The following is a 19622-nucleotide window of genomic DNA, read 5'->3' as shown; positions in this document are numbered from 1 at the left end:
TTTTAAATCTGGCATTGAGTTAAGACCCTTCAGTTTGAGAGTGGCCAATCAGAAGATCCATTGTACATAGGGAGGCTACAGTAAGTCCTTGTTGTATAAAATGTTTGGCCACAGAGAACTCTGTTTGTCCCTTAACCCTTTGAGTGCTAAGCACTCTCCCACCTGGGTGCTAATATTTTCTATGTTTTTTTTTTTTTAATTTTTGAAAAAAATGTTTTTTAACTTTTTTTTTTACAGACCCCCAAGACTTACACTGTTGGAAAGGTTAGGCGATTACCTTTCCAACAGTGGGTCTTGCTGGCCTGTAGCTGCTTAGATGCCTGAGATACAGGATTCTAAGCAGCATGCCCCCTCCTCCTATACTTAACATTGTTAAGTATAAATAAAGTTGCGCGGTGACGTCATCACGTTATTGCGCGTGATGTCACCACACATCACATGAAGCCCCGGCAATGCCTGTCACTCTTGGAGCCGTCATTAGCACTCAAAGGGTTAACGGACAGTAAACACCCTTAACATACTAATCTTGTCTAAAATATTCTTCTTATGCCATCCTGCAGCACCAACTCTCCTTAGTATGCGCATAACAGAATACAGGTATTTTTTCATTTTTGTGTGCCATATTGAATTCAAAATGTCCCCCAAGATCCTTCTTCTTCCTCGTGTTTTTTTTTTTTTGTTTTTTTTTTTGCGCCTTCTTGTACATTTAAAATGGTGCATGTGACATCACCGCATTATGCATGTGCGGTGGTCACTATTTGTGGCTAAAATAAAGGAAATACAGGGGAACTTAATAGTATTGGACTGTGTCTGGATAATATAACTTGACTGTCCAATAGCACATGCGTTACACTCCATGAACTGATGCAGCCATTATTAGCAAGTCGCTCACTATGAGGGATAAACAAATCCACAAGGAAGATAGAGGAGTAGTTTGGGGGCCATGTTTGACAGCCCAGCCACACTCAAAATGGAAGAAAGATAAAAAGAAAATGGAGAGGGGTCTTGGCCAGGCAGCGACCGACATGGCTGCGAAAGCTCTACATGGAAGATTGAGAAAAAGGCTGTATATTCCTAAGATCTCAGCAACATTTTTAAAGGAAACAGATAGATCTGACTCCTCTGATTGCCAAAGTATTTGATTAACGAATATATGGTGCATCAATCACTTACAAGCCAGATTCTGGTTTGTTGAGAGCTCAAATAGCATCCTAAATGGAGAATCTTGCTATCCCTCCCCTGATAACCCGGGTCAAGCAGAATTTTACCAACTGCTTCAAAGCACTACATAATACATCATATACAGCACCAACTCCCTATTGTGACATGAAGTTAGCTAAGTTTTTTTTGCAAGACTTGAGCTCTCACCTAGACCAACACCATGCGATATGCTGAAGGCTGCAGTTAGTCTACCCTCTGCTGGCAGTGATGACAATGATAACCAGCCTACCTGGTGCAATGCTGCAGAGCCCCAGTGTTTGTCTCCGGCTAGACCAGGTACATCGCAACCACACAATGCTCAGCCATGAGTATGGAACCCTAAAATTCAAGCTGGCCAGAATTCTCCACTATACCTCTCGCCCCTCTGGAGAGTTGGAGTGGGGTAATTATCGACATCGCTGGTGCAGTATTCGAGCAGACTCAAACTATATTGATTTTAATGGTGTACAGTTTCTTCTATACCATTGAGACTCAGCCACCCTGGGACATATTATATATAACATTATCTGGGATTTAGCTCACAGGATAATGATATCCTAAATGGCGACCTAAAGATCAGAAGAGCGTGTAACATACTGTCCCAGACATTACAAACCTAGTCTTAAACCTATAATTTCTTGAAGTTTTAAACCAGCACTAGTTAAAAGTAAAACAGTTAGGTATTTATGGCTTTTATCCCCTTTGTTTATGTATATGTATTCATAACGAGCAGAAGTGAACTTTTTGCTTAGAAGTGCCGTAATAGAATCTCTACCATACTAGTTTACAATACAGTCCACCAACTCCTTGCTTGACCCACTGCAATCCGGATTCCGCCCAAAACAGTCAACTGAGACTGCCCTTACCAAGGTTACAAACGATCTTCTCTCCGCAAAAAATATTGGCCACTACTCTATACTCATCTTACTCGACCTCTCAGCTGCCTTCGACACAGTTGACCACCCCCTCCTCCTACAGACCCTTAGCTCTTTTGGCCTCTGTGACACTGCTCTTTCCTGGATTCACTCCTATCTTTCTCACAGGTCTTTCTCTGTGTCATTTGCCGGCGACTCCTCCTCTCCTATGCCTCTGTCTGTTGGAGTACCTCAAGGATCTGTTCTGGGTCCTTTACTCTTCTCCATCTATACTTCTTTGCTGGGTAAACTTATCAACATTTATGGCTTCAAATATCACCTCCATGCTGATGATACTCAGATCTACCTCTCCACCCCTGTTCTCTCTCCCTCTGTCCTTTCTCATGTCAGCGACTGCTTATCTGGTATTTCTTCCTGGATGGCCTCTCACCACCTAAAGATTAACATGTCCAAGACTGAGCTCCTTCTTATCCCCCCTCAAACTCTACATTGACTTCTGACTTCCCTATCCCTGTTGACGGCATCACCATTTCCCCATCGCCCCAAGTCTGCTGTTTCAGAGTCACACTTGACTCAAATCTATCCTTTGTCCCCCATATCCAATCGCTTTCTACATCTTGCCACAACCATCTACGCAATATTTCCAAAATTTGCCCTTTTTTGAGCGCTGACACCACAAAGCAAATAATCCACTCCCTTGTTATCTCCCGACTTGACTACTGCAATAAGCTACTCACTGGCCTTCCTCTTTCCGGCCTCCACCCCCTTCAATCCATCCTAAATACCTCTGCCAGGCTGATCCACCTTTCCCGATGATCTGTATCTGTTGCACCTCTCTGCGAGTCCCTTCATTGGCTCCCCATTCACAGCAGAATTAAATTCAAAATTCTCACCCTTACATACAAAGCTCTCACCAACGCCACTCCCCTCTACCTATCCTCTCTAATACACAAGTATACTCTAGCCCATCCACTAAGATCCAACAATGACCTGTTCCTTGCATACGCAACTATCACCTCCTCTCATGCTAGACTGCTGGACTTCTGTCGTGCAGCACCTACCCTCTGGAACACTCTCCCTCGTGCTGTCAGGCTTTGCCCTAATCTGTCTTCCTTTAAATGTTCCCTGAAGACTTTTCTGTTCAGTGAAGCCTACCACCCAACTCAATAATAAATTAATTTCACTTACCTAACATTTCCCTCATCTAACTCTGTATTAACATCTTTCCCAATCTTGCAGTCCTCACCTCCTGTTTCTCAACCTCCTACCCTTCTAGATTGTAAATTCCCATGGGAATAGGGCCCTCAATCCCTCCTGTATGTGTTTGTAAATTTTGTCCTGTCTCTTACAAGTCTTGTATTGTTTTATTTAAATAAATTGTATCCATGGACCGCGCTGCGGAATATGTTGGAGCTTCATAAATATAGTATAGTATAATAATAATAATACTATGCTGTAAGTCAACACATTAGAGGGTGAGATATCCAAATCATCCCAGTAAAGATGCCACTATAGACCATTGTATTTTAAAATTTAAGATACTTCATATATGTTGCTATAAGACTACAGCCAAGTTTAATAAAATTACTATAATCACACCACTTGGTACATGCTGTGATCTCTAGTCTATATGTGGCCACAATGCTTCTTAGTATTACCCTAATTAAGGTTTTCCCTAGATATGAGCCTAGAAATAGCCTATGCCTGACAAAATCTGCACCAATATTTGACTCTCAAGTCTTAAGACTTTTTATGATTATACTAATCGCATCTATCTGAAATGGGCAGTTATAAATTACTTTTTCAGGCTCTAAGGTTATGTTGTCATCTTATGTTGGTTACAGCTACTATACACATTTTATTTGCTTTGCTTGATCTTACAATTTATATTAGCTGAAATACAACATCCTAGCTATACATTTAAATTAGGAAATGTCCTACTTTTTTAAAACTATTTAACTCACACAGCGACTATAACAAACTTTACCACTGTTTATTGGTTTTGAGTCTTCCCTGATTCCATGTGTAGCTACTGTAATCTTCATCCACACCTACATAATTTCTACTTATCTAATAGCTTACAATAGGGTCTCTGTTGTAGAAAGATGTAACTCTTTGTTAATACATATACCTGCACAAGCTTTGACTTCTGAGTCTTAGGCCCCTATTTAAGAAAGGTCTTGCGGACCTGATCCGACACTGCGGATCAGGTCTGCAAGACCTCTGCTTCATAACTGCTGCTTCTGGCGAGTCTGAATACTCGCCAGAAACACGGGCCCCATTGTTTCCTATAGTGCTTCATTTTTATTCTATGATTTCTTATGAAATAAGGTCGGTCCTGCTGTCAGGGGCCTGGATAGTGGACATGCCCTGTTCTTATACTTCTTTTAATATTACAACCCTCACTTCTCACAGAGAGCTAAATCCACTCTTAAAAGAAGGTTCGACTTCAGGAATAATACCCTAAGGATTACTTGAATAAAATGGGAACTAGTATCCTCCTGATAAGACAATATATAGACGCCCTCCTTTAAACTTAAATAGTCAACTAAACAATGATCATATCATAGATACTAAAGCCACACTTATGAAACTTTAAGATACCAATTGCACCTAACTGTATACCTCATTGTCTGAGATATTGCAGTATTTATTATTTTATTTTTATTTCAGTGTCATGTTTGTATTTTTTTCATTCTTAAGATCACAGGCTCACTTTTTTTCCCATAATCTATGTACAAGATATTAGTAAACTTAGGCCTAGATTTAGAATTGGGCGGTAGCCGTCAAAACCAGCGTTAGAGGGTCCTAACGCTGGTTTTTACCGCCCGCTGGTATTTGGAGTCAGTCAGGAAAGGGTCTAACGCTCACTTTCCAGCCGCAACTTTTCCATACCGCAGATCCCCCTACGCCATTTGCGTATCCTATCTTTTCAATGGGATCTTTCTAACTCCGGTATTTAGAGTCGTGGCTGAAGTGAGCGTTAGAAATCTAACGACAAAACTCCAGCCGCAGAAAAAAGTCAGTAGTTAAGAGCTTTATGGGCAATCGCCGGTTTATAAAGCTCTTAACTACTGTGCTCTAAAGTACACTAACACCCATAAACTACCTATACACCCCTAAACTGAGGTCCCCCCACATCCCCGCCACTCTATTAAAATGTTTTAACCCCTAATCTGCCGCTCCGTACACCGCAGCCAGCTACGTTATCCCTATGTACCCCTAATCTGCTGCCCCTAACATCGCCGACCACTATGTTATATTTATTAACCCCTAATCTGCTGCCCCCACTATCGCTGACACCTGCATATTATTATTAACCCCTAATCTGCCGCTCCGTACACGGACGCAACCTACATTATCCCTATGTACCCCTAATCTGCTGCCCCTAACACTGCCGACCCCTATATTATATTTATTAACCCCTAATCTGCCCCCCCCAACGTCGCCTCCACCTACCTACAATTATTAACCCCTAATCTGCCGACCGGATCTCACCGCTACTCTAATAAATGTATTAACCCCTAAAGCTAAGTCTAACCCTAACCCTAACACCCCCCTAAAATAAATATAATTTAAATCTAACGAAACAAATTAACTCTTATTAAATAATTTATTCCTATTTAACGCTAAATACTTACCTGTAAAATAAACCCTAATATAGCTACAATATAAATTATAATTATATTGTAGCTATTTTAGGATTAATATTTATTTTACAGGCAACTTTGTAATTATATTAACCAGGTACAATAGCTATTAAATAGTTAATAACTATTTAATAGCTACTTAGTTAAAATAATTACAAAATTAAACCTAACACTACACTATCAATAAATTAATTAAATACAATACCTACAATACCTACAATTATCTACAATTAAACCTAACACTACACTATCAATAAATTAATTAAATACAATACCTACAAATAAATACAATTAAATAAACTAACTAAAGTACAAAAAATAAAAAAGAACTAAGTTACAAAAAATAAAAAAATATTTACAAACATTAGAAAAATATTACAACAATTTTAAACAAATTACACCTACTTTAAGCCCCCTAATAAAATAACAAAGCCCCCCAAAATAAAAAAAATGCCCTACCCTATTCTAAATTAAAAAAGTTCAAAGCTCTTTTACCTTACCAGCCCTGAAAAGGGCCCTTTGCGGGGCATGCCCCAAAGAATTCAGTTCTTTTGCTTGTAAAAAAAACCACATACAACACCCCCCCAACATTACAACCCACCACCCACATACCCCTAATCTAACCCAAACCCCCCTTAAATAAACCTAACACTAAGCTCCTGAAGATCTTCCTACCTTATCTACACCTCGCCGGGTATCACACCGATCCGTCCTGGCTCCGATGTCTTGATCCAAGCCCAAGCGGGGGGCTGAAGATGTCCATGATCCGGCTGAAGTCTTCATCCAAGCGGGAGCTGAAGAGGTCCATGATCCGACTGAATTCTTCTATCAACGGCATCTTCAATCTTCTTTCTTCCGGATCCATGTTCATCCCGCCGACGCGGAACATCCATCTTCACCGACGACTTCTCGACGAATGACGGTTCCTTTAAGGGACGTCATCCAAGATGGCATCCCTCGAATTCCGATTGGCTGATAGGATTCTATCAGCCAATCGGAATTAAGGTAGGAAAATTCTGATTGGCTGATGGAATCAGCCAATCAGAATCAAGTTCAATCCGATTGGCTGATCCGATCAGCCAATCAGATTGAGCTTGCATTCTATTGGCTGTTCCGATCAAGTGCAAGTGAAAACAGTTTACTTTCAACTTATTATACGAGCGCAACCCGACATGCACAAAGAGCTTTCTTCTAACGCTGTTAATACTCGAGCGGGAGCATTAACACTTTGAGTGCTAATGATTTCAAACATTAGGTGAATTGTAAACAAGATAAAATACACCCCTTTTTAACCCTTTGAATGCTAATGACTAATCACAGAGTTTCCCACTCTGGTGCTAATGACGGCTCAGAGCCGTCACTAGCACTCTCCCACCTTGAGGGAGATCTGGGGGCTCCCACCCGCTCCTACCCCGGCGATCGTGCCTGTAAAGTGACAGGCATTGCCGGGGCATCCCGTTTTGAGTGGTGATGTCATGTTACTCTGCATGTTTTTATGAGGAAGTCAATCTTAAGTTTTAAGTACTTTTAAAGGGACATGATACTCAAATGTTAAAGCACTTGAAAGTCATGGAGCACAGGTGACTAGAAAATATAAAATGAACATTTCTAAGTAAAAAAGGAAGAGTCTTTACTTCAAAATATCCTCAGTAGCTACATCCCATTGTAAAGGTACTTTAACCAGCCAATAAGGATGCTAGTCACAGTTATGTTATTTACCTCCTCAGTTTAAGGAAGTTTACAAATGAAATCTCTCGAGATTTTGTGAAAGATCACATGATTGGCTATTGCTTTTTTTATTGTTTTTCCAACTTGTAGCTGGACAGTAGCTGAAACATAACTGTTTCACAGAGCACTTACTATTGTGAACTGAAGAAATTTTAAGGTAAAAATGTTTTCCTTTTTTTTTTTACATAGAGATAGATGGTTAGGATATATTTTCTTGTCAGTTTTTTTACAGTTATGCTGCATCACTATCAAGTGATTTAGCATATGGGTATTATGTCCCTTTTAGACTCACAAATCCATAAGAGTTTCTCAGTCACTGGTGTGATGCAGTATATGGCTTATCTAGAGTTCACACGTAGCTATTGACCAAACGCCAAATATTATTTCATTCCATGCTATGGATTGACTAATATGTGAGAAACTTGCACAATGCAAGATGAAAACTATCGGCTGACTGTAAGTAAGGAGTAGAATCTACTATGTGTCACAAAGGTGCAAGATTCCTCTTACAGAAACAAATAGACTCAATGGAATCTCTAATATGTTCACATATTTCCAGTTTAAGAAAAGGACAACTGTCACTGTTAAAGTGACATGAAACAAAAAACTTTTCTTTTGATTGAGATAGATGATACATTTTTAAATAGCTTTCCATTTTACTTCTGTTATCAATTTTTCTCCACTCTCTTGGTATCTTTTATTGAAGAAGCAGCAATGCGCTCTTGGGAGTAGCTGAACACATTTGTAAGCCAATGAAAATGAACATACAAGTTGAGCCACCAATCAGAATCTACCTCCAAGCTCCTTAACCTATCTAGATATATTTTAACAAAGAATACCAAGAGAATTAAGCAAACTAGACAATAGAAGTAAATTGGAAAGTTGTTTAAAATCGTATTCTCTATCTGAATCATAAAAGAAAAAATCTGTGTTTCATGTCCCTTTGAATCTCTATTAAAGTAAATACAATTTTTACATTGACTCAACTTGTAGTCTTTTCTAATCACTAGAACTTTAGCAGTTAATGCTTTTTACAATCAGTTATTCTGATTGGTTTTGAAGATTGACATATTTAGCAAACTACAGAGTTCATGGGGCCGATTTATCAAGCTCTGTATGGAGCTTGATGCTCCTGTTTCCGCCTGCTTTGAGGCCGTGGACAAAAATCAACCCGATCAAATATGATTGGGTTAATTGACACCCCTGCTAGCGGCCAATCTGCAGGGGGTGGCATTGCACCAGCAATTAAAAAGAACTGCTGGTGCAATGATAAATGGCGACAGTGTATGCTGTCTGAATTTATCGATATGCAGCGGACATGATAAGCTTCATCGTATCATGTCCGTTCGCACTATGATAAATCTACCCCCATGTCTTGTTTTATGTAATTTAGGGCACACACACAAAGCGAATCTCAACAATATCCATGAAATTTCTACAAAAAAATCGTATCATGTGCTTTTAGGAACACCTTGTTCACAATCACTTAGCAAGTAACTCCATAAAATGATAAATATAGCACAGTATCACATTCTGTTCCCTTGATATATTGCATGGCTTTCACAAAATCAACTAGAGAAATGATGAATAGCTGCATGAGAGTTAGCAAGAGCTGTGTTCACATAGAGAAGGGACAAAAAACACATATGGTAGAGAATGTTTGTTATAGACTAAGGGAAGGAGAATGGGGCAGGGCTATGGGCGGCACAAACATGGGTCACATAAGGAAAGAAGAGATAGATATGCAGTTAGAAAGAAGGAAAAACAGAGAAGTAAATAAAAAAACGACACAAAGAGTAACAAAGAAATAAAAAAATGACACAAAATAAAAAAATTACACAAAGAGTAACAAATAAAAATATTGCAGAGGCAGAATGCATGAGAAAGGGCTACTATGCTGTAAAACATCTATATGTACATACTTTTAATTACTGTAGTAAACTAATATTTCTAGAAAAGCTTTTATAAATACTGTATTTAGGATGTAGATATTAATTTATTTACTGCAGAGCTACACAGCTACAAAGTAATAGCATAAGTTCCTTTTTATGATTTGTTGCAAATAGTATGTTTAACTATGTGGTTACATGAAATATAACTTTCTTCACTTACCCTAAGCCTTTGCAACTGCACTCCCTGTTTTTCAGTCATTTTGAGAAAATGAGGAAAGTTTATATCATCCAGGAGTAGATAAACAGGAACACCTCTAGAAGACGCTTCAACAAGTTCTTTGAAAATATCCACATCAGTAAATGTGTCCATGACAATTGCAATGACCTGAAAAACATAAAAATAAACCACCTTGTAATCACTAAGTTTAACACTATGTATATGTTATTGTCTATCAGTAAAAGATTCATAAATGCACAATGATACCTTAATGCAAGGTCTAGCTGACAACATTGTTTACATTATTTAGAGACTTAGGGGCCGATTTATTAAGGACCGAATGGCCCCTGATGCCTCTGTTTCCACGCGACCCTTCAGACTCACCATAAACAGCAGTTATTAAGCAGCGGTCTTAAGACCGCTGCTCCTTAACTGGCCCGTCTGCTCTGAGGCTGTGGTCTGCAATCCACCTGATCAGATTGACACCCCCTGCTAGTGGCAAATCTGTAGGGGGCAGCATTGCACAATCAGTTCACCAGAACTGCTTGTGCAATGTTAAATTCCAACAGCTTATGCTGTCGGCAATCAGCGATGTCTGTCGGATATGATACATTACAGTGTATCATCAGACAGACATTGTTAAATCGGCCCCTTGAAGCCAGACTATTTGGTTGACACCTGTAACTAGTAGTGAGTACCACCCTTAAAATTGCTCATCCCAATGAAGGCAAGTACTGAGTACTAATAATGTCACCATTTTTGGTTGTGTGTTGTACTGTAATTAAAGGGACAGTATATATTTAATTATTCAGATAGAACATGCAAAGTTAACCCTTTGAGTGCTAATGACGGCTCTGAGATGTCACAGAGTTTCCCACTCTGGTGCTAATGACGGCTCAGAGCCGTCACTAGCACTCTAACACCTTGAGGGAGATCTGGGGGCTTCCACCCGCTCCTACCCCGGCGATCATGCCTTTAGAGTGACAGGCATTGCCGGGGCTTATCGTTTTGCGTGCTGACGTCATGCGCAATAATGTGATGACGTCACTGCACAACTTTATTTATACTTAACAATAAGTATAGGAGGAGGGGGCATGCTGCTTAGAAGCCTGTATCTCAGGCATCTAAGCAGCTACAGACCCCCAAGACCCATCATTCAAAAGGTTATCGCCTAACCTTTCCAACAATGTAAGTCTTAGGGGTCTGAGAAAAAAAAAAAGTGTTCAAAATATTTAAAAATTAAAAAAAAACATTAAAACATCTTAGCACCCAGGTGAGAAAGTGCTTAGCACTCAAAGGGTTAAAGAACCATTAAATACAGTAGAATTACATAACAAACAAGTGCATAATAAAAAGACAATGCAACAACACTTACTTTGAATTTTAAATAAACAGTATTTTTTTTCTGACAAATTAATTTCCCCCCATTTGCTGGCCTCCTGTATCATGTGACAACCATCATCCATTCACCGACTAGTATACATATGCAGTATGAACAATATTATGTTCTTGAAGACACTTTACTTGCAGGATAGTAAATAGAGACTAAGTGATATAGAGAGGGATGCTTGGCACTGGCATTTATTTGAAACTTGAGGGAATCCTTATTGAAAGAGAGAGTGATATTAGAGTGATAGTAACAGCTTTAATCTGTAGGGGATATCACAGAATAAATTCTTCTAATTTTTACAGTTGCTTACGCACCCCATCATCTAATGTACCCAGTCTGTATATTCACACAATTCATAATGCTTCTTAGATGAACTTTATTACAGAATTTAGTTTCTGTAAACAGATCCTGTGTTACTTTCACCAATAAAACTGTGGGAGCTGTACCTCTCAGCCACTAGGATATCTGTCCTTATGTATAAGATGCACTAAAACTTGCACTTCATCTTTGTTTCAACATCAATTAGAACAACTTTAACTTTCTTTCATTAAAAAAAAAAAACATTTTAAAATGTTTAAATAGTGCATGGCAGAAACGTTTTGATTTTATCCTTTTAAGGAATTTCAAGGGTCTTATTTTAATAAAAAAAAAAAAAACATTATAGTTAGTAATCTTGTGCATTTGTTTTGTCACAAATGTAAAAATGAATATCCGAAAGAATGCACCATCTAAGTTGAAGAAATATTTTGCTTTATATGCATTGCAAATTGTGCACATGTTCTCAGCATATGCGATTACATCAGCAACATTTCTATTTGACACACCCAGCATTGGGCAGGGAATATAAGGTATTTCAAAACTAATGACTTTGCAGAAAGTCATAGAAAGATGAAAAATGATTACACATGGGTAAATGAATAATTTAGTTTTGGAATCTCTGCAACCTATTAAAAAAATGAAGAACTAATGATTGTATAAATTAGAGCTGTAACAGTCGCAGTTTTATGTGAAGTGCTCTGTTTTAATACATTATAACTTTTAAATATCCCAATACATTCAGCTTTAATAGTACATTTAACCTTTGCATGGCATTTGCCTGACATTCTATACAAACCCTGAATATTTTAGACTCTGGGGCCAATTTACCAAAGTGCAAGCAGACATGATACAATGTAGCATTCATGTCCGCCGCACATCGTTAAATGCCGACAGCATATGCTGTTGGCATTTATCATTGCGCAAGCAGTACTTGTGAACTGCTTGTGCAATGACGCCCCCGCAGATTCCCGGCCAATCGGCCGCTAGCAGGAGGTATCAATCAGCCCGATCATATAGGATACGGCGGATTGATGTCCAAAGTCTCAGAGCAGACGGACAAGTTATGGAGCAGCGGTCTTTAGACTGTTGCTTCATAATTGCTGTTTTCGGTGAGCCCAAAGGCTCGCGCGAAAACAGGGGCAACAAGCTCCATTCGGAGCTTCATAATTTGGCCCCTATAGCTGAAACTAACTATAAGGCTTCTTTGAGAACAGTTTTCCAAAAAAGGCTGCACCTGGGCAGTTTTTAGATGTGTGTTTGAGCATATATTTAACCTGGTGGGGTGCAAATCTAAAACGGAGCTGAAAGAGTGCTAAGTTCCTAGTTGCATGGGAGAGAACAGCTTAAAGGGACACTCAAGTCAAAATAAACTTTTATGATTCAGATAGATCATGTAGTTTTAAGACACTTTCCAATTTACTTCCATTATCAAATTTTGTCTTTTTATATTCACACTTTCTGGGGAACAAGATCCTACTGAGCATGTGTATATGTATACTAGTCTGTGATTGGCTGCTGTCTCTGTCACATGGTAAAGGGGTCGGAAAATAAGAAAAAAAAAAATGTCAGGAAAACAATCTACTGTTTATTTGAAATTAAGAGTAGGGGGGTTGATTTATCATGGCCCGAAGGGGGCTGTATACACTTGTTTCAGCGCGAAACAGGAGTTAAGAAGCAGCGATCTTAAGACCGCTGATCCTTAACTTGTTCACTACCTCTGTCTGCTGCACTTTGATGAATTAGCCCATGGTGTTTATTGTCTTTTTATTATGCACTTGTTAATTAGGCAATGCTACAGAATTAAGTGGTCCTTTAACACAGCAGGCGAACTGTTAGGAAAGTTGCTTTGTCTGTTAAGCCAAGGAGGATAGTGCACTGTTTTCTGGATTGCTGAAAGTCAAATTCCAGAAAAAAAAGTATTATGAAGAAGTGGACTGAGAATTCCTGTTATGAAACAGATATGAATACCATTACAATTTCACTGCAATTAAATAGATGCTTGTTTTATATTGAGCCTTCTAAAATATTTTACCCCCAAAGCTTCTATCTAACCTATGTGGTTGTCTATGTATATGTTGTGCTTGATTGTCCATGAGGATACTTGTGTGTATGCATGTGTATGTTTATGGGTGCCTGTATGTGCTTCATGGAAAGCAAAAAGTACACACCCACCACCTTTATAAAAATTCTCCTACTCACATACTGGAATTGTTTGTTAAAGGTTTTGCCAATAGCACAAATAAAGGAATGTTTATTTTTCATATTTTACTTTAAGCTGTTATAAGCTTTTTTTGCATAAGTCTGTGCGCCCTTGACTGGTTCCGAGTTTGTTTGATTGAGAGCTTGCATTGTTTGGCTTTATTAGGGACCCAGGTTTTGAAAGAGACCTTGTACCGGGGCTTGTCCCATTTGGCCAGATGCAGTAACCAATTCTTCCATTTTTGCTTTTAATCTTAGTGCTTGCTAGTGAGTGCTAGACTTCCTCTGTGTGTTATATATATATATATATATATATATATATATATATATATATATATATATATATATATATATATATAGTAAATATATATATAGTAAAATATATATATATATATATATATATAGTAAATATATATAGTAAAATATATATATATATATATATATATATATACAACACAAAGAAAACCTGGCACTCGCCAGCAGATTCACAGTAATGTTTAAAAGCATAACTGGGGGAAGTCAGTTACATTTGGTGCCAAAGGATCAAGCCCAGAACCACGACAAGGTCACCCCCTTCCTGGGACCCTAAGGGTTATTTGTAATTTAGTGTAGGGTAGGGCTTTTTTTATTTTGGGGGACTTTTTTTTATTTTGTTAAGGGGATTAGATTAGGTGTAATTCGTTTAAAAATCTTGTAATTTCTTTATTATTTTCTGTAATTTAGTGTTTGTTTGTTTTTTGTACTTTAGATATTTTTTTTAATTGTAATTAATTGTATTTAATTTAGGTAATTAATTTAATTGTAGTGTAGTGTTAGGTGTAATTGTAACTTAGGTTAGGTTTTATTTTACAGGTAAATTTGTCTTAATTTTAACTAGGTAGTTATTAAATAGTTAATAACTATTTAATAACTATTTTACCTAGTTAAAATAAATACAAAGTTGCCTGTAAAATAAAAATAAACCCTAAGATAGCTACAATGTAACTATTATTTATATTGTAGCTATCTTAGGGTTTATTTTATAGGTAAGTATTTAGTTTTAAATAGGAATTATTTAGTTAATTGTATTAATTTTATTTAGATCTATTTTTTATTTTTTATTTTTTTTAAATAATCTTTTATTGAGATTCTTGATATGCAGAAAAAACAACCAACAAAATATGATAACAAGCACTATACACAAACAAGGTAGACAGTTGTCACATAATAGATACATAATTGACCGTTACATCAGCCACAACAGTAAGTGATAGTTGTACAGTACTTAGATATCTATAACTTGAGAATCTCATTTTATAATAAATTGAATAGCTTTAAATAGTGGTTAATTCGATGACTACTCATGAGCCAATTGATATAGGAAACAATACAGGGTCTAAAATGATAACCACAAAAATTATACATCCCCAATGATATATGTTAAAATGAGAACTTTACACTAATGTATAAGATAATCTGTAGATATTTGGCACTTTCAACCAAGACAAATAGGTGTTCCTCTGGGAGGAAAATAAGAGCCCTCTGTACTTATTTCTGTCAACAAAGTATCTTCGCCTGACCAGCATCAGCGGGTAAGCACCGCTCAGCAGTAGCCAAAGGAAGAGGCGGAGAGCAATAAAGAGGTGCCAGAGTTCTAATATAGGAATGTTCTATATATGGAGTAAACAATATGAGGGGAGCATTGTGAGGGGGGGGGGGCGCGGAACCAGAGAGCGTAACCGACTAGAAACATTTTGGTTCACTAGGCTTATGTGTATATAATAATTAAGGATGACTTCTGAGAAAGTTATGTTCAGGGGGGGATATTGATATGCATGGAATATGGGATATAGGGGACTTCCAGATGAGGCTCTCTCCTAGGGAGATGCCAGCTATAGGCGATGTGGGAAAAAGGATCAGGGATATGACCCGCAGGCAGCAAGTACCGGCGGGAAAGGGAGGAGAGGGGCCCATCAGGAATTGAAAATTTGTTCTGGTAATAAAAACAACATCATAGGGAGCACCATTATCTAGAATACGTCTGACAATGTATCCTTCAGATGAAGTTATGGTATATACAGGATGGAACATATAAATAGGATAAATATGAAAAGTAACTTCAGGTTAATCGATACCTCTTCTGAGGTTAACAAGGATAGCATAGTGCATGTGGGTGAACTATAGTAGTAAGTATGCGATAACAGATGTATATCTTACTAAGTAGATAATGGACACACAAGTTTAAGGCGGGGGAGAAAACATCTAGAATGCACAGAAAAATACCTGTGTCCTATGATACCGGAATAACAATAAGAATGGAAGATATAGAGCATAGAAACCCCTGTATTTAAGGTGACTCATGAACTAGCTAAACATGTGTGTTACCATATAAACATACATAACTCAAACTTAAGACTTATAAAATAGTACTCATTCAATATCAAACTGTTGGTTGTATATAGTCCAGCCTACAAATGTTGAACCAGGAGACATTACTTAATTGTTCCTTTTCCAGGGAAGTCTCTGTTTATAATCCAAGGGGGGTAGCGATTTGGATTAAATAATGTAACAGCATCCTAAGTTAAACTAAATTCTGTATATACTCAGAATTGAGCATATAAGACAATCACTAACACAAGTTAAACTTAAACCTAGGGCGTATGTCAACATTTAAACATATAAAGAATTTGAGAACCAAAAGGCAACTCGGAGTCCAAACCAGAGAGTCTATGAACTTCAACATTTTCAGTGGTTAATCTCCAAAAACGCTACATGGAGTCCACATGTTAGAACCAATAGTTCATGGCTATAACTCTTAACATATGTCTCTTAACATCGGAGAACTAACAAGACAATATAAAGTAATGTACTCATCTGATCTATTGTCTGGAATTGACCTTTCTTCTTGCAGGATCTGACGAATGACTGGAAGTGGGGCTCCATTCTTGAGCTGTCACATTAAGGGTTTGAGAGTGTGACCGGTCTTGCACCGAAGCTGATGGGGATTGTAGCATATGGAGTCTTTCCAGCAAATCTATCCCCTGCTTTAAAGTTGAAATACTATAGCTCTGACCATTGTGGAAAAAAAGCTTCACAGGGAAGCCCCATCAATATTTTATCTCCTGTTTCCTTAAACATTGAGTAATTGGGTGAAAGCTTCTTCTCTTAGTCAATGTAAGTACTGATAGATCAGGAAAAATCTGTATCTTTTGATGTGGTTCAGGTAGAGACTTGTTTAGAAAAGATGCCTTCAACAGCTTCTCCTTAAAAGAATAATAGTGAAATCGTATGATGACGTCACGTGATAACTCAGCCGAGGTGTTCCTAGGGCGTAACGCTCTGTGTGCCCTGTCGATTGTAGCATCCTGCTCCTGGTAAGGTCCCAAGAGGACCTTAAAGAGGTCTTTGAGATATTCAGGTAGGCCATGATTTGTGACATTCTCTGGTATACCTCTTATACGAAGGTTACTTCTCCTTGACCTGTCTTCGAGATCTGCCAGCTTTGTTTCAACCTCTGCAATTTGTTCTGCCAATGACTGTGAATATACTAACAGATTGGACTGATCTGTGGCTAAGTCCTTATGTTTTCTCTCGAGTGTTTCTGTTCTCTTGCCCAGCGAGGCAATTTCTCTTTTTAGGTCAGCTACTGATGACTTAATATCGTGTCTTAGTGAGGTATAGTGAGAGTCCATTTTTGTAGACAGGGAATTAATGAGCTCAATGACAGAGGTATCTGAATGGGAGTGAATAGGGTCTTGTGATCCGTGTGGGACTGACATCTTAGCAGAAGTAGGTGAGACATGGGTGTCATCATCAGAAAACTCTCTATCTATCTGAGATTTGCTATGAAAGTGATCCGCCACTGTTCGTTTAGGTCCTCCCTGGTGCTTAAGTTTCTTCCTCTGCGAGTGTGACATTCTAGCTGGTCAGAAGATGTATAGTCAATGTACACAATGAAAGGAGACTTTATGTTCTAATTCCAAGAGAATATGGTGCTAGCAAGTTTATGCTTTAGAGGAAAAGTCTCGTAGACATCAGATACTTGGGGGGGGATCATCTGCCTCACTGGGGGTTCTAGCTCAACATGTTAGACATATTCGCTGTGCGTGTCAAAGAATACTATCAAAAAGTCAATTTCAATCTAATTTGCTTCCAATACCTGTCTGGATTTTAAATTCACTGAGATATAGGGGTGGAGATCCTCAGGGTCTGTTGCTAGTGGTTAATCTCGAACAGCACTCAACACAAATATATGATATAACAGGATGGGTACACACTCTCTCCAGGGATATCGCCCTCACTGGGCCAAGACGGTAAAAGGTTTGAGGTTATGACCTGCTGCAATTTTCATACAGCAGGAAAGGGAGGGAGAGAGTGCATGAGAGATAAAAGAAAAAAAGAGAAAAGGAGTGGTCTCCTGTTGTGGTCTCTCTATATATAATATAGTGCTAAGAACAGTTCCTCAATCTAGCTGATCTCTCTCCAGATGTATTTCTTTGTCATAGATGTTATATACAATAAAAATTTAGCAAAGAATTTAAGTGGTCAAAAAAAAAGAAAAAAAGGAGACAGAGATGTCGCTTCACAGCAGGTGTTTCTCTTTAGAATATGCTATCAGATTGCTGTCCTCACAAGGAAGGCTGTAATGTGTTAGATAATATGTTCAGTGACTAACACTCAAGGATATCAGGTTGGAACCGGGATCTTTATTGAAGCAGAAAATAAATAGACTGCACAGTAGTTAATTATACAGGGCTCCTATATATGCACCAGAACGTTTGCACCTCGATAATGTGATGAAAAAACGGGTAGTGAGTGTGACCTTTATGTGTAGAAGCCCCGTAGCTTATGTCCTCTACTAAGGTGCTTAGGTCCATCCGAATACCTCCATGTATGTGCGTAGCTGCTTTCTACTTTCTTGGATAGCGCAAGTAGCCCGGGGCAGAGCTCAGATATGAGACATCAGATATTGCGCAGTTGTAATTCTGAGGTAAATGGCAACTCGCACCAAAAATGGAGGCCCCAATTGATGGTGAGAGGGTGAGTAAGGTTAGAGCTTTATACTGTTAAGGGCGGTTGTATAATATGGCCAGTTAGGTGGACAGTCTATTAAGCGAACAGCTTGTGTGTCATCAGTGTTACGCCGGGTGTTTGTCACCACATACCTTGGTCTGTTCACTATCTGGGCCGATGTTCCCTCTTAAGTGCTCGGATGGGACTCCGCACTGGGTATTGTTGGCGACTTCTAGCCAACCTGATGTGGGAAGCTGAAATTAGGGTCTGTTGAGGAGAGTTCCGGACTTCTTCTAAAATATAGCCAAGCAAGGTTCTCTGTGTTCTAAAGTGTAATAGCTCCGGTGTCGGCTTTAGCCGCGGCCACAGGATGTCAAATCGGGAGCTTGTTCTGTGGTGTATAATAGGGGATTACCCCCCAAAGCAAAGATGTGTATTATGAGTCTTCTGATTCTCAAAGTATTGTTGCAAAAAAGAATATATATAAAAAGAAAAAAAAAAGGTTCAAATTGCTTAGATTATAGCCGATAATTAGATTTTAGTTGCAGAGCTGCAGATATGTACGTCTGTTCGCTCTGCTTGTTAGCTCCGCCCCCCCATTTAGATTTATTTTAATTATATTTAAGTTAGGGGGTGTTAGGGTTAGACTTAGGTTTAAGGGTTAATAACTTTATTATAATGGTGGCGACGTTGGGAGCGGCAGATTAGGAGTTAATAAATGTAGGTAGGTGGCGGCGATGTTAGGGCCGGCAGATTAGGGGTTAATAATATTTAACTAGTGTTTGCGATTCGGGAGTGTGGGGGTTTAGGGGTTAATATATTTATTATAGTGTCGGCTATGTCCGGTTTGGCAGATTAGGGGTTAAAATATTTATTTTAGAGTTTGCGATGTGGGGGGGCCTCGGGTTAGGGGTTAATAGGTAGTTTATGGGTGTTAGTGTACTTTTTAACACTTTAGTTAAGAGTTTTATGCTACGGCGTTGTAGTGTAAAACTCTTAACTACTGACTTTTAAATGCGGTACCAGTCTTGACAGGAGAGGGTGTACCGCTCACTTTTTGGCAGACTCGTAATACCGGCGCTATGCAAGTCCCATTGAAAAAAGAGAATACGCAATTGGCGTAAATGGATTTGCTGTATTTCTGAGTTTGCCCAAAAAAGT

General features: G+C 38.5%; 1 protein-coding gene across 1 annotated transcript in view; it reads right to left on the bottom strand.

Annotated features, from left to right (window-relative positions):
* The window catches only part of FAM83B (family with sequence similarity 83 member B), a 199640-nt gene that overhangs the window by 25494 nt on the left and 154524 nt on the right, over positions 1-19622 (bottom strand). Inside the window, exon 3 of the mRNA XM_053710396.1 lies at positions 9566-9730. Coding sequence (XP_053566371.1) covers positions 9566-9730 — 165 coding nt within the window. The remainder of the gene's footprint in view (positions 1-9565; positions 9731-19622) is intronic.

The sequence above is a fragment of the Bombina bombina genome, chromosome 4, assembly GCF_027579735.1.
Source record: "Bombina bombina isolate aBomBom1 chromosome 4, aBomBom1.pri, whole genome shotgun sequence".
NCBI lineage: Eukaryota > Metazoa > Chordata > Amphibia > Anura > Bombinatoridae > Bombina > Bombina bombina.
Note: the sequence above shows the minus strand (reverse complement) of the source record. Positions and strands in the feature narration are given on the sequence as shown.